The sequence below is a fragment of the Bos indicus x Bos taurus genome, chromosome 7 (genome assembly GCF_003369695.1).
Source record: "Bos indicus x Bos taurus breed Angus x Brahman F1 hybrid chromosome 7, Bos_hybrid_MaternalHap_v2.0, whole genome shotgun sequence".
In the NCBI taxonomy this organism is placed as follows: domain Eukaryota; kingdom Metazoa; phylum Chordata; class Mammalia; order Artiodactyla; family Bovidae; genus Bos; species Bos indicus x Bos taurus.
Genome location: NC_040082.1, coordinates 94,752,545 through 94,768,420, shown reverse-complemented (window position 1 = coordinate 94,768,420; position 15,876 = coordinate 94,752,545). Strand labels below are relative to the sequence as shown.

Here is a 15,876-nt window from a genome sequence, read left to right as displayed (position 1 = left end):
AAATGCAGTTGTTACTCTGGGTAGCCAGCTGAACCAGCTGAAAAATCAGTGTTTCTGTAACCATAGGAGAAGGTGATTGGATTTAGGGAGTCAATGGACAGTCTCATTCTCAGAGCAAATCAGAGGCAAGAGACTCTGTTACAAAGTCCTGGTGACATCTTTTGAGTCCCTGGATCCAACAGTGCCTGAAGCTGGCCCCATGGAACTTTTCAATTACAGGGGCATTCATTTCTGTTTTTTTGCCCATTCCTGTTTGAATTGGGTTTTTGAACACTTGAAAAAGCAAGAACCCTTATTAATACAGTTAGATATAAAGCCCATAGTTGATGTCTAGCGGAGTGGGAGTTCATAACTGGGTATTGTTGTTGCTGATGTTGTTATGATTGTTTTTCACATGATGATGTTATTTGCCTCAAGTTCTGATGGAATTTCATTTCTTCCCTCTTCCATATACCCAGCAGGAAAGAATTATATTACCCCAACAATGTTGAGGGACAGAGTCCTGAACCCTCTGTTTGTGACAGAACCCCACTCCCACCCCATGCTGGTGTCAGCCGTGCCTCACTCAACCCCTTTCTTAGGGCTCTTAGTTTTTCTTTTCTAATTTTTATTTATTTTTGGATGTGCTGGGTCTTCATTGCTGCACAGGATTTCCTTTAAGCAGCAGGCGGGGGGCTACTCTTTAGCTACGGCGCGCAGGTTTCTCGTCATGGCGGCTTCTCTTGTTGTGGAACACAGGCTCTAGAGCTTGAAGACTTCAGAGCTGCAGCACACGGGCCCAGGAGTCGTGGTCCCCAGGCTCTAAAGCACAGGCTCAATAGTTGTGGCACACGGGCTTAGTTGCTCCACAGCATGTGGGATCTTCCCAGACCAGGGATGGATCCCGTGTCTCCTGTGTTGGCAGGCGGGTTCTTTACTACTGAGCCACCAGGGAAACCCTTCTTTTCTTATTTAAATTTTTATCCTAATGAAGAGTAGACTTGGGGCACAGGCACAGAACAAACAAGACTGACTCCTGTTTTATAACTTTGGTCACTATTTTCATCCATTTTTGCCACTTTTGGTGTGTCTCCAATAGTTTCTCTGGGGGAGGATCTGACCCCTGACACCCCACCCCTTTCTGTAAGATGAAGCTCTCCACCAGCCAGCCTCATGGGCTGGTGTCTTTGGAACAGGGATCTGGTGCCAAGAGGGTCAGAGGGGTGAGGTCCAATAAAATTGGGGGGGTTACAGGGTATGGAGCACAATGACCTCTACTGGGGAATTGGAGCTTTTCATAGAGGAGCCCCCTCCCCACCTCCTGGTTATAGAAGCCAGACCCCTTGCTGCCCATGAGGCCCATATCCTGGAGGAGTGGATAGGGAGACTGAGGTTGTATGCTGGGCCCCCTCCTTCCGCCGCAGCACGAAGTCTCCAGGGGCGGCTGGGCTCATGGCATAGAACACGTTGGCGTTGTCAGGAATCAGGAGCTCTGGCCAAGCATGGAGAAGATGGTGAAAAGCTCACACAATCTGGCACTTCCCCCACAAAGGACCTAGGGAACCTTCTACCACTCACCACGCAACCTGAACAATCTTGGATCCCTTCAGCCAGTGCTAAGCCAACCTCATTCCCCTCTCATTGGAAATCTAGACAAGTTCCCACTCCAAGCCTGCACAACCTCATGTCTCCCCCACTGTGAACCTGGGCAACCTCCTCCTATTCCCCTGGAGTCTAGACAACCTGCACTAGAAGCTTGAGCAAAGTCAGGCCTCCCACCCCAATCAACGTCCTGCTCACCCCACCCTCCCCCCTGCAGCCAACTCCCAGCCAAGTTCATGCTGCTCTAGGACATGAACTTGGACAACTTCGGACTTCCCACTTCCAGCCTGTACAACCCTCACACTTGTCATGTGAACACCCTCATGTATCCCTTTAGCATGTCAGTCTTTTTTTTCTTTTTTTCCTTTTGGCTGCATCACACAGCTTGCAGGATCTTAGTTCCCCAACCAGGGATCAAACCCAGGCCCCCAGCAGTGAAAGCGTGGAGTCCTAATCACTGGACTGCCAGGGAATTCCCTAGCATGTCAATGTCTTGCCTCTCCCTCCTTTATATACATATTTGTCATTTCTTAAAACGTTTAATTGAAGTGCAGTTGATTTACGATGTGTTGTTAATTTCTCCTGTACAGCAAAGTGACTCAGCTATTCATACATATATATGTATGTGAAAAAAGTGAAACTGTTAGTCGCTTAGTTGTGTGGCAGCCCTGTGGACTGTAGCCTGCCAGGCTCCTCTGTCCATGGGATTCTCCAAGCAAGAATACTGGAGTGGGTTGCCATTCCCTTCTCCAGGGGATCTTCCCAACCCAGATTGAACCCTGGTCTCTTGCACTGAGGCAGATTCTTTACCATCTGAGCCACCAGGGAAGCCCACATATATGCTTTTACATTTTCTTTTCAATTATGGTTTGTCACAGGATATTCAATATAGTTCCCTGTTACTTCTCTCCCTTTAAAAGCAGACAACTTCCTACTCACTTTACATTGAACAATCTCATTTCCTACCCTGAATTTCAGTACCACGTGGCCCTCTCCCATGCCAAGTTCAAGTAACTTCAGAGTCCCCAATACCAAACTTGGACAAACTCATTTCGCCTCAGATTCAAGCCCAGACCCCCCCTTCAGTCTTGTGCTCCATGAGGTTGAGCCCAAACAACCTCACAATTCTACAAAGCGAAACCCAGATGACCTTCTATACTCCTTCTCCCACTGGTTCCCAGATAATCTCATTTCCCTATAAATCCTAGGAAGACCCTTTTGGTGCCCCCTTCCCTCACACTGAGCTAGGACAACCTAATGATCCCTCCTAAGGGAGGCATCAATATTTTTCTGCCTCGTAACCCCACCCTGCTGCATCTCACCCCTACTCGGTTCCAGAACCACCCTGGTCAGCCTGCCATCCTCCCCAGCCAACTGCCCCTTAGCCCAGGCTCCAAGCTGTCCTTACTCACCTCTGTCCCCAGGAAGGACTTGGAAGAGCTGATAGTCCTGGACCCAGGGCTCGGCCACATTGTGTTTTTCCAAGGCTCGCTGGACCACGGTGGGGGCCTTGTCCTGACTAGTGAGCTGCAAAGAGAGGCTGGGAGGTAAGGGATGACCATCCAAGCCCCAAGGGCAGGGCTGTCCCCAGCAGGTCTCAGGCTCAGCTCCTCACCAAGATGCTCCGATACAGATTGCCATGGTCATTGTCGATGCTGACCCGGATGACGCGGGCCTCTGAGCCCTGCTGCCCAGGGAGGGAGATACGAGGGCCACTCAAGGGTAGGGCCAGGGACCAGGGGCCTGGCAGGTCCGGGCTCAGGGGCAGCTGTGGACAGCGGGGGTAGGGGCTGAGCGGGGAGAGAGTGAGGCCCCTCCCTCATTGTATTCAACACATCTTCCTGCATACCCTGAGCCTGGGGATGCGCAATTAGGGTATCTATGCCATCCCAACCCATAGATGCCCGCATCTATGCCATCCCATCACATACAGACCTTCATACTGTTACAGGAATTCACACATGACTCGTGTTCACACACAAGAAACCCCATGTAATCTGAGAGCAGCGAGTGCCCACGTTTGCTCACAATTGTTGGATGGGCACAAGCCCATGAACACCAGAAGCCCTGCACAGGGCCCATGGATACTATGGCTATTCACGCCAGCATTTCCCCTCCAGGTATGCAAATTCCTGTGTTTGTGCTAAATTGAGTCCAACTCTTTGCGACCCTATGGACCATAGCCCACCAGGCTCCTCTGTCCATGGGATTCTCCAGGCAAGAAGACTGGAGTGGGTTGCCATGCCTTTCTCCAGGGGATCTTCCTGACCCAGGAATTGAACATATGTCTCATGTGTTTCCTGCATCGCAAGTGGATTCTTTACTGCTGAGCCACCAGGGAAGCCCTTTCCTGGGAAAACACATATCCTTACAAAAGTAGTGACTGCCACCCAGAGTGCCTTGTGGGTAAGTGGAAGCTCTTGTCCAGATCTGAGTGTAAGTGACGGACAGTCCCTTAAGTGGGTCCATAGAGATGCATGCAGTTTTCCAGACATATGCTCAGAATGCTGAGTCAACTGTGTTCACGGTCTCCTGTGCACATACTTGGCTGTGAAATCCTGTGTGCGCACGCACACACACACACACAAAACAGCCCTGGGTGCCCGCAGTCCCACATGTACACATAGTCTTGGTACCTTGGTGCTGGGGCTCTGGGGCCCTGGAGAGGCTGGAGGACTGCCTGTAGGAGGGTCCTTGGTTCTAGGACTGGATGGAGGGGATGCTGGGGACAGACTGGGGGAGACACAGAATCTGAAGTGGGGTGGCTGCCCTGAACTCTGACCCCTCTCCAGTTCCTTCATCAGATGGGATGCTCACCTTGAGGTGGAGGATGAGGGATCCCCAGGACTTCCACCAGGGGATGAAACTCTCTCCCGGGACAGCTTCCTGAAAATAGGGAACGGGATGAGGCAAAGACCAAACACAGACCCTGGAGCAGATCCCATCCCTGTGCACGTCACCCGCCACATACTCCCTGCAACTCACGCACTGAGGCGCTTGGTCAGGCTGATTTGCCGTCGGATGCATGGGGAGCTGGGGCAGGAGGAGGCTGGTGGCTCAATGACCCGGGAGATGCGGTAGCTGAAGGGTCAAGAAGTAGATGGATGGGTGGGTTGAGAAATGAATTAGATTCAGTTAGGAGCTGGGTTTTGGGTGTGTGTGTGGGTAGAGGGAGGGTACAGCCAGGAATTAGGCACCCAATGTCAAGATCAGGGTAATAAATGTGGATATTACAGTTTCAGGGTCTTATCAGTGATTAGATGAGATGGCTTGGTTAGCAGGACACACAGGGATTCACAGAGTGGGACTGAGGAGTCAAATTGGGTCAAGGATAGAGTTCAAGGTCAGATAATCACTGGGGTCAATGATTAGGGTCATGGATTCAATCAAATGAGTTGATACAGTTGAATTGGGGTCAACTGCCTGGGGGTCATAAGTCAGATATATGTCAAAGTTGGAGTCAGTTGCTCAGAACTGGGGGTCAGTGGTTGGCCTCAGAGAGTCAGAGGTGGGTCACGGGTCAGATGGGGCCAGAGGTGGGGAAGAGAAAAGATAGGATGGTTGAGCGGAACAGCTGGCTACACATTAAACACTGAAGTCCAAAAGTCAGACAAGGGCTTCCCTAATGGCTCAGTGGTAAAGAATCTGCCTGCCAATGCAGGAGACACTGGTTCCATCCTTGGTCTGGGAAGATCCCACAGGCTGTGGAACAACTAAGCCCAGGCATCACAACTACTGACCCTGTGCTCTAGTCCAGGAGCCACAACTACTGAAGCCCGTGTGCCTAGAGCCCATGCTCCACAGCAAAAGAAGCCAGTACAATGAGAACTCGGTGCGCCAGAAAGAGTAACCACACTCACTGCAACTACAGAAAAGCCCGAGCAGCCATGACCATCCAGCACAGCCAAAAATAAAGAAAGTGACTTTTTAAAAAAGAAAGAAAAGAAAGTCAGATGAGGTCGAAGTTTGGGGTCAGAGGGCAACTGGGGCCCTCGGCTGGGCTGGAGACAATGTCAGGTGACAGGCTGGCAGGGGGGTGAGGTGAAGGCTCAGGAGGGGATCTGAGGAGGAGCTGGGGAGGTGCATGGGGTGTGCAGATCCGGGGTGTCACCCAGGATCAGTGGCAGGGTTGGAGGGGTGCTGTCAGGGCAGGCCACAAGTTGTTACCTCTGCTCCTCGCTGAGCTTGTGCTGGGCATGCAGGGCGGCCAGGATGGGCGGGTGGGGGCTCAGGCAGTAGCTCTGACAGCGTCTCTGCAGCTGCTGGATGCGGGCCAGGATCTCCCACTCCTGAAGGGGCAGCCTCTGAGACCTCCGCCCATGCTCTGCCCCAACCCTGGACCCCCTCCCCACCTCCACCCCTGCCCACCACAGCTCCCCCTTACCTTTCTCCTCTTCTCAAAGTTGATGAGATCCCCCTGGGGACAAACTTTGTCTGAACTGGAGACAGTTCAGACTCCAAGGTCAGGGGTTGAAGATCAAGGTCAGGGGCTGGGATATCAGGAACCCCATGCACTAAGGGAGCTGGGGTCAGGGAGCATGGGCAAGGTCAAGGGTGAGAGGTCAGGAAGCTCACTGTGCTGAGGGTAAGGAGTCAAGAGTCAGGGCTCAGACCTTCAGCATATCCGGCAGGGCGGTATCCAGCATTACCAGGTCCGTGAGAAAGGTGCCAAGGTAGGGGATGGGGCCTGGGGGCAGTTTCTGTGGCCCCCAGAGCTCCAGTCACCCTTAGGCATCAGTGACCCCATCAGGCTCCACCCCCTGCCCCAGCATCCCACTTGTCTCTCATTTCAAACCACATCACTCACCGAAGACGGGCTTCCTGTGGGGGCATCCCCTTCTTGGGGCCCTTGAGTTGCCTCCTGGAAACAGTGAGAGACTTTATTTTCTTAGGCTCCAAAATCACTGCAGATGGTGACTGCAGCCATGAAATGAAAAGACGCTTGCTCCTTGGAAGAAAAGCTATGACAAACCTAGACAGCATATTAAAAAGCAGAGACATTACTTTGCCAACAAAGGTCCATCTAGTCAAAGCTGTGGTTTTTCCAGTAGTCATATATGGATGTGAGAGTTGGCCCATAAAGAAAGCTGAGCGCCAAAGAACTGATGCTTTTTAACTGTGGTGCTAGAGAAGACTCTTGAGAGTCCCTTGGACTGCAGGGAGATCAAACCAGTCAATCCTAAAGGAAATCAGTCCTGAATATTCATTGGAAGGACTGATGCTGAAGCTGAAGCTCCAATACTTTGGCCACCTGATGCTAAGAACTGACTCATTAGAAAAGACCCTGGTGCTGGGGAAGATTGAAGGCAGGAGAAGGGGATGACAGAGGATGAGATGGTTGGATGGCATCACTGATTCGATGGACATGAGTTTGAGCAAGCTCTGGGAGTTGGTGATGGACAGGGAAGCCTGGCGTGTTGCAGTCCATGGGGTCACAAAGAGTTGGACGTGACTGAGTGACTGAACTAACTGAGGGGGAGGAGAAGGACTGAGCAGTCCTGGGGTCTTTTTGACCCCTCCCTCAGGGAAGATATCTCCATCACAGCCATACCCAAGGGAAAGTGAACAGGGAGGAGGAGAGAGCATATAAGCAGCAGGGGGCAGGCCCTACAGGGGATGATGAGAGATGGGGCTTGTGGATGCCGAGGACTCCAAGGCTGGCCTATAACACAGGTGAGAGTCCTTGTGACCCCTCCCAAGCAATGCCCTGAACTTTGCCTTCACAGCATTGTTCTGCCTGGTAATTAGTGATATAATTGCTGGGGCAATTACTAAATTGTGTGTGACCCATCTGGGGCCTGAAGCCCTCCAGGGGGAGGAAAGTGTGTTTGTGTCTTCGTGGCTGAGCCTCCTGGCAACTGCCTGGCACTTAACGCAGAGTTCCTTGAGCTCTCATCCTTATTTGAGACCTGTGTTCATTTATTTACTGATCACCTACTCTGGGCCAGGCACTGTTTGGAGTGCTGGGGAGGCAGCAGTGAACAAAACAGACAAAATTTCTGGCCTCATAGAGCAGACATCAGCCATGGCGAAACAGCAACAACCAAGTTAGATGTGTAATCTAAGGACAGGCAGAGATAAGGGCAATGGGGGTAGAGTGGAGGTGTGGGGGATATAGGGAGGGCCTCTCAGAGGTGGAAACACTGGGGGAGACACCTGCAGAGGGTGGGAAGAACGTTCTTGGCAAAAGAACAGACTTCCAGTGCCATCTATTCTGCATTTTTTTGACTGTGCTGCAGTATGTGTGATCTTAGTTCCCCGACCAGGAATCGAACCCATGTCCCCTGCATCAGGAACTCAGAGTCTTAACCACTGGACCACCAGGGAAGTCTCTATTCTGGATTCACCCCCAAGAACCAGCACCTAATTGCAGTCAGAACCTCAATCTTGCCTGCAGTAAGTCAGACTCATTGGCACACTTTTTTTGTTTGTTTTGTTTTGCTTATCAAAGTCAAGTCCTTGGCACAATTTTTTTTTCCCACTCTTTGCTGTGACTCTGACCTTCTGTGACCTTTTCACTGTAGCTTCTGGTATTTGTTGAATGAGTAAATAAGGCAGCCGTCAAGTGTGAGCTCTGATGAGGGCAGCAGAGGCAGCAAAAACACAGGGCTGCCTACAAACAGGAGGAAGGCCATTCTCGAGAGGTATGGGAAAGGACGCTGAGTGTTATGACAACGAAAAGCAATGGCCCTTTCCTGGGCCTGGGATCTGTGGGGGCCCTCACCCATCTGTACCTGGGAGAGAATCTCTCTGCTGCTCAGATGGTTGTTCTCATCGGAGAAAATTTGGGCAAGTTTCCTGAAAGTGGATAATGGTTCCCTGAGGAGGAGAGGAGAGGAGTCATGGGTGGCCATGGGAAGAGTCAGAGCAGGGATGCGGTGGGCAAGAGGTCTCACCCCAGCGCCCCCACCCCCAGTCCCTGGTCACCGGCTCACGGCGCCCCAGCTGCGCTTCAGCCTGTAGATGGGGTTAGACTGCAGGGCGGACAGGATGGCACGCAGGGAGGAGAAGTTCCGCAGTTCCCGGCAGCGCTGGGGAGCGGGGTGGAGGGGGTGCTGGTCACACCTCAAACCGGCCTGATCCCCATGTATGATCCACCTTTGATCCCGTGACTTGTGACCCCAGGTCAAACCCTTACATGTCGCCCCACATCTGACAAGCTACCCGGATTCAGCCTCCTCCCCCCCCACCTCTCCGTACCCTTTGCCTGACCTTGGCTTTCCGTGTCCCCACTCCTTACTTCTCCCTGGGCCCTAGACAGACCCATAGCATCTCTCTAGTTCCAGACTCCTCATCCTCAACCTAAGTCTCACTCCAGGTGTCAACCTCTAGTCCCCTTGCCTTGCCACGCCCCCACCCCCTTTCCTGGGCCCCAGTTCTACTCTTCCCCTCTACCCAGAGGCTCCTGCCCCACCTCCACCCAGGCTCTTTCAAGACGTCCACCTCCTTTTCTTGGCTTGGTACCAAGCCTATTCCTCCCCCAGTACCCCCATCCCATCCTTGTGGTGGTTTAGTCGCTCACTCCTGTCTGCCTCTTTGTGACCCCATGGACTGTAGCCTGCCAGGCTCCTCTGTCCATGGGGGTTCTTCAGGCAAGAATACTGGAGTGGATTGCCATTTTCTTCTCCAGGGTATCTTTCCCACCCAGGAGCCGAACCAGGGTCTCCTGCACTGCATGGAGATTGAGCTACAATGAAGCCCATAAAACTGAGCTACAATAGAAGCCCATCATCCCATCCTTATTATTCCTTAACCAGCACGGAGTATTCTCGGCCACTCTTGAGAGTCCCTTGGACTTCAAGGAGGTCAAACCAGTGAGTCTTGAAGGAAATCAGTCCTGAATTCATTGAAAAGACTGATGCTGAAGCTACAATATCTGGGTCACCTGATGCAAAGAACTGACTCATTAGAAAAGACCCTGGTGCTGAGAAGATTGAAGACAGGAGGAGAAGGGGACAACAGAAGATGAGATGAGCAAGCTCAGGGAGTTGGTGATGGACAGGAAAGCCTGGCGTGCTGCATTCCATGGGGTCGCAAAGAGTCGGACACGACTGAGCGACTGAACTGAACTGAATCCTCCGCGGCTCAAGGCCACGTGCTGGACTTTCCCTTAGGTACCTCCCAGCCTCAACCCTCCGCTTACCCAGAGACCCGTCCTTGGCCTTCCGCCCGCCCCCGGCCTCTCTCACTGAGCCTAGGCCCCGCGCATGCCCTGCCCCCACGCTCCCGCCAGAGATGCACCTGAGCTATGCGGATCCACTTCTCCAGCCGCTGCGCCCTCTGCGGGGCGGCCAGGCCCGGTTCCCCGAGCACTGAGCCCAGCACGCAGCCGGTCACTGTGTTGAACTGGGTCACGGTGGCGCGCACAGTGGGGGCGATGCTTGTGGCCCCCGGCCGGTCTCGCTGCGACCACACGGAGCCCAGGCACTCGAAGGGCCGCAGGCGCGAGAAGAGCTCCTGAGCAGGGGGTGGAGGAGGGTGGAATCTGAGTTCATAGGGACCTCCCCTAACTCCTCCTCCCTCCCCCACCCGCTACCGTCCCCTATCCCAGCCCCTGCACGAGCGGGCCGGCTCTGATACTCACCACGTCCATAAGGGTCAGCTGCTCCGCCACGTCGTCTACACTGAAGTCCAGAAGCTCAGGGCCTTCCCACACGAGGCCCTCCTCGTCTTCCAGGCAGCCCACCGGAGAGTCTGGGCAGAGGATCTGGGCAGTCCCAGGGGGTCCTGAGGGAGCACTGACTAGGTGAGCTTAAATGCTCAGTCTGACGGTAGGCCACCAAGCTCCTCTGTCCATGGGATTCTCCAGGAAAGAATACTGGAGTGGGCAGCCATTCCCTTCTTCAGGAGATGTTCCCCACCCAGGGATCGAACCCTTGTCTCTTACATCTCCTGCATTGGCAGGCAGAGTCTTTACCACTGCGCCACCAGGAAAGCCCAACCTTGTGGTTAAGGGAAGGTTAAGACATTGTCTTAATGTCCCAAGTTCGAATCCAAATTGATCCACTGGGCTAGCTGTGTGAATTAAAACAAGCCTTTAACCTCTCTGTGCCTTAGTTTCCTCATCTGGATTTATTTTTTCAGTGTCCAAGTGTGAAAACATTAATTCATTATTAATGCATCAAAAGTATGGATTAAAAAAAAATCAAATGAGATCACGGATACCAGACTTCTATAAAGTACTCAATAAATATGAATTACTTTTCTCAAGGTGGTGGTGGGGGAGGGGGGTGGTCAATGGTGGCGCCCCCTAGGGGACACTTTGGAAATCCAGACATGCATAGTGAAGAATCGTAACACCCAGCCTCCAAATGTCCCTCCAAATTTGTGTCCTTAAAAAACCTATTTACAATAATCTGCACCTAGAACCCAACTATCTTGTTCTTGTTGCTATTTAGTCTCTCAGTCGTGTCCAACTCTTCTGTAACCCCGTGGACCATAGCCTGCCAGGCTCCTTTTGCCCATGGGATTTCCCAGGCAAGAATATTGGAGTGGGTTGCCATTTCCTTCTCCAGGGTATCTTCCCAACGCAGGGGTTGAACCTGTGTCTCCTGAATTGGCAGACGGATTCTTTACTATCGAGCCGCCTGGGAAACCCAGTCTTGCTCTTGAACACTAATTATTTTGGCTCCAGGAATGCAAGGACTGTAAGAGCTTGGACTTTGTTTTATATGGAAATTGCACGTGCTGTTCACCGTTTTGGAAATCGATGTCACTAACATCTGCTACAGCATCTTTGTCACTGGTGCACTCCCCTGCATTAGTCTGTGGTTTCCATGTTCACTGTGATGCTACGGCAGGTGAAGGCACTGGACAACTTCATTATGTCTTCTGATGAGGCATGCCCAGACACTGACATACCAACACCATTGTGTAAATTGCTTTTGTCTTATTTCTCCTTCTTATTACCATTGCAATATATTATTATTTTTAAGTTCATTTGATTATCTGTCTTTAATTTAATATTAGGACAGGTGGTATTGCAAAATATTAGTTTTTAAAAGTGAGCATAGGAGGGACTTCCCTGGTGGTCCAATGGCTAAGATTCTGCACTCTCAATGCAGGGGTCTGTGTTCAATCTCTGGTCAGAGAACAAGATCCTACATGCCTCAACTAAGAGTTCATCTGACACAACTAAATATCTTGCATGCCCCAAGGAAGATTGAAGATTCTGCGTGCCACAACTAAGACCCTGTGCAGCCAAATAAATAAACATTTTAAAATTGATAATTGTTGAAAATGAGTGAGGGGTGTGTAAGTGTTCTTTACACTACTTCTCTCTATTTCTGTATGTGTTTGAAATCATGGTAAAAAGTAACCCCCAAATAAAGATGTTAAAGTTCCCAGAGCCTGGCATACAGCTGGCATTCAATAAATGTTCATTTTTCTTCTCTGATCTCAAATACTCACAGTTTAGGGTAGCCTTTTCAATAGAATTTTTTTGCAGTGGTGAAAATATTTTCTATCTGTGCTGCCCAATGTGGTTACTGAGCACTAGAAATGTGGCTAGTGTGACCAAAGAACTGATTCTAATTTTTATTTAATGTTAATTAACTTCAATTTCAATAGCCACATGGGGCTAGTGGCTACCTCACTAGTCTGTGCAGCTTGGATGACTTGGAATAAGCTGGAGAAATCTTGAAGGCAAAGGAAGAAAGATATTTAGTAACCAAAAGAGAAGCCGAAGGGATAAAACATATTTAAATAGCTGAAACTTTGTCTCTAGGGGAGAGAAGTGGCTGCTACTTTGTAAAGCAGAGAGAAATATGGCCAGATTAGTCTAAAGATTAAAGAATGGATTAAGGTTATGAAGCTTTTGTGATAGGGATCAGATCAAACACAGATGGGTGAAAGATGATATTTTATAGGCAGGATGCAATTATTCAATAAATAAATCCATCTTGTAACTGACTCTGGGGACAGAGTTGGGGACACGACCAATGGATTCTATGAAGAATAATAAGTCAGGTAAGAGGACTCAGAGTGGGAGGCTCTATTTGTTGGGAAGAGATCTGAGAATGCACATCTGAGCAGGTGACAATTGAACAAAGGTTTGAATGAAGTATGTGGATATTTTTCCTTCCTTCCAAAGCTCTCTACAACAGAGGTTGGCAAGCTCAGCATGTGGGATCTTAGTTCCCTGACCAGGGATTGAACCTGCCTCTTTGCACAGAAGTGCAATGTATTAACCACTGGACCTCCTGGAAATTCTTGGCAAACTTTTCTATTAAAGGCCAGATAGTTTGCTGACATCCAACAGTAATGAAAATAATACTATTTGCCATGCCTTCATTGGGCTTCTCTGGTGGCTCAGACAGTAAAGAATCTGCCTGCAAAGCCCTCATTACTTATTTATTTGTCTACTAATTGTCTTCCCCAGGGAACAGGGAGCTCCTATCCACAGTTTATTTGTCGAATGAATGAAGAAGCCAATGTGGTAAGTACTGTCATTGCCCCCATTCTGAAGATAAGGAAACAGGCTCAGAGAGGTGAAGTGACTTATTCGAGGTCGCACAGTCAGCAAATGGCAGAACTGGGATTTGAACCCAGGTCTCTGTGGCTCTTAAGGCAAGTAGCAATAGGATGATTTGTAGCCAAAAACACAAGATATCCCAACCCCATGAAAGAATATCTTTATAGCTGTCATGTGTTGAGTGGGGGAGGTGAGGGATAAATGACAATACTGGGTTATTATCCCCATTTTACAGGTGGCGAAACTGAGGCTCAGACAGGGCTAAGGACCCTGCCCAAGATCTGTAGATCTTCCAGAGGGGAGAATATCCCTGGGGGAAGGAGAATGCCTGCTCAGGACACTATCACGCCCCCAGTCCGCTCACCTGCCCGTGTCTGGCACTGCTCCTCTTCCTCCTGCTCTGTCTTCGCCTCCTTCAGGAAATCTCCCAGCAGCTTTTCAGCCTCCTGGGCCTCAGCCCCTGATGGAGCTGCCCAGCCCAGAAAGTTGCAAACACTGCCTAGGTCCGAGTGGGCAGGGGGGTCCCAGAAATCCTGAGGGTGGTCCCGCAGCCATAAGCCCAGCACTGACACCACAGCCCTGGCCAAGAGGGTGGGACCTCAGAGCCCATCCCACAGTTGCAGACTCCCGGATCTCCTTCATTTCAGATCCGATCTTTGACCTCTGCCCTCCCCCTCCCCCACCCTATTGGAGGCAAACCTCAAGTTCTTGTTGAAAGTCAGATCTCTTCCTTCTGTTTTCTTGATTTCCACCCTGGAAAGACACCCCCACACCCAAATCAGGTGAAGAAGGGAGGGGCTGGAGAGGACTTAGGAGGAAGGTTCTGGAGGGGAGGAGGAGGGCTCCACAGAGAGTAGATCGAGCATCCAGGTGACAGTCTGGGGTGGGCACTGGAGAATCTCCCGTTGGTACTGACCCGGGCGGGAGTGGCGGCGCCGGTGGTGGCAGGAGGAGGCCCAGCACGCGGCCAGTAGGCACGAAGGCCCGGTGGGTGGCCAGAAAGGCGGGCACGAAGCCTGGGTCCTGCTCGGGATCTCCGGACACCAACTCCCTCACTAGCCGCTCCAGCCGCGCCGCCCTCAGCGCCCGCACCTTGCTGGTGCGGTAATGAAGGAAGGTGTCGGGCGCGGGGCTGAGGGCCTGCGGGCCAGGGGGACCGCAATGAGACACAGAGGACTGGGCCCCGGCACCCATCTCCAATGCGTCTTTGGGGACCACCACTTTTGCACCTGACCCTGTCTATTCCTGTGTACTCCCTTAGTTCATTATTATGTACCGTGCACAAACGGCACCCGAAACCCGCCCGGAACAGCCTCATCGCCCAGGCTACGCCCGCCCTCTGCTCTATTCACCTGGCACCCCCAATCCCCAAAGCCCCACCCCCATCCCTACCCCCAGGCTGCTCTCAGCTCTCCTGCCTCGCTTCACTGGCGCGTTCCCGTGCTCTCCGCCCCACCTTGCCCTGGCCCTGCCGCTTCTAAAGACCCCTCCTCCCTCTCCAGCTCCGCCCCACTAAACCTGGCTCACCTAAGCCCAGCCATCCAGTTTAGTCCCCAGGTCCTGCTGGGCACCGCGGTCTCACCTGGCCCCGCCTCCTCATCTACCCCACTCACCTGGCCGCCCCTAAACCCCCCTCCATCCTTACCAGGTCGGCTCTAAGCCCCGCCCCTCCATTCAGCCCCGCCCTCACCTGGTCGCCTTCCGCTCCGCCCCAGCCTCCTACCCCTTCCTCACCTGGGTGACCCGGGGCCCTGCCCCCGGACTCGAACGCTGACTGCGCTGCCGCCGCAGGGAGACACTGTACACCGCGCCGTCCTCGGTCTCCTCTCCCCAGTCCTGCAGCGGCGCCTGGACACGGAGGCGGGCTCAGGACGCGGCGAAGGGAAGGGTCCCGGGACCACTGCCCACCTCTCCAGTGGACTCAAGCCTGGGCCCTCGTTTCATCCTCCCTTCCCTGCCCAGGCTCAGGGAAGTCCCTCGGCGCCGCCGGTACCCTCCTCTCTGGTCTTTGGAAGGATGGGGTGGCACTTTGGTGTCCAGTCGCACGGAGTCTGTCTATGATCTCTCCCATAGATGCTTTCAGAGACTCCCCCCGAAAAGGAACCAGCCATTTCACTGGGTCAGGGGCCCAGAGGCCCGAGGTAGGAACCCCCCAGGCTGTTCCAAGGAGCCTAATTTGTGGAGAGAGTCCAAGGGGACAGTTGGGAGCCTGGAGTTTCTGGACCCTGGGGTTGCCAGGGATGTAGGGTCCTGGGACTCCAGGTCCCCTTACCAGGGCAAGCTCCTTGCCCGCTGCTGTGCGCTCCATGGTCCGCGCTCGGCCCGCTCTGCTGCACTGCTGAGTGAGGCGGAAGGGCCAGCTGGGGAGCAGTGGCGGGGCACTGGGCCGGCGGGGCGGGGCGGGGCGGATGGGCCGTGCGGGGGCGGGGCGGAGTGGACCCACAGTTCTCCGACGCCCCTGCCGGACCCCAGCGCCCAACCCAGGCTCCTGGGAAGCGGCCCGGGTTCTCCCGATAAACGTGTGTGAATCTGAGCCCTGGAGAAAGGACACTCCCCACCAGGGGAGGGGTATTTTTTTGTGTTCCCACGTGTGGGGGAGTTAGTGTGCATAGCTAACACAGGGACAGGTCTGCGTCCTCTGGGGGGAGTACCCTTGCTCAGATGGGGAGGGCTGGTCTGCCCCAGGTTTGGCGGTATCTCGTTTCTCTGGAGGGGCGGAGGAGACCAATCTGTGTCCTGAACCCTTGGAGTCATCACTCCCGGGTCGGAGACGGCTGAGGCTGTGGCCCTGGATTTGAGAGACAGCCGTCCATGGGGCGGTG

General features: G+C 52.7%; 1 protein-coding gene across 5 annotated transcripts; it reads right to left on the bottom strand.

The window, feature by feature from the left end:
- Positions 1 to 1,013: 1,013 nt before the first annotated feature.
- RGL3 (ral guanine nucleotide dissociation stimulator like 3) lies at positions 1,014 to 15,393 on the bottom strand. Of its 5 annotated transcripts, XM_027547663.1 has the most exons (19): positions 15,327 to 15,393; positions 14,789 to 14,902; positions 13,971 to 14,194; positions 13,754 to 13,807; positions 13,419 to 13,633; positions 10,166 to 10,308; positions 9,823 to 10,038; positions 8,509 to 8,612; positions 8,316 to 8,400; positions 6,389 to 6,442; positions 6,195 to 6,281; positions 5,966 to 5,998; positions 5,749 to 5,870; positions 4,567 to 4,662; positions 4,399 to 4,467; positions 4,218 to 4,314; positions 3,197 to 3,349; positions 2,994 to 3,108; positions 1,014 to 1,471 (listed from the first exon to the last, which is right to left on the bottom strand). In XM_027547663.1, exons 1-19 carry the CDS (start codon positions 15,360 to 15,362, stop codon positions 1,305 to 1,307), a joined length of 2,184 nt encoding a protein of 727 aa, XP_027403464.1. In that variant the 5' UTR covers positions 15,363 to 15,393; the 3' UTR covers positions 1,014 to 1,304. The 5 variants fall into 5 exon arrangements, with proteins under 5 accessions (XP_027403464.1, XP_027403466.1, XP_027403465.1 ...); XM_027547665.1 differs by lacking the exon at positions 3,197 to 3,349; XM_027547664.1 differs by lacking the exon at positions 6,195 to 6,281.
- Between the last annotated feature and the right edge of the window lie 483 nt (positions 15,394 to 15,876).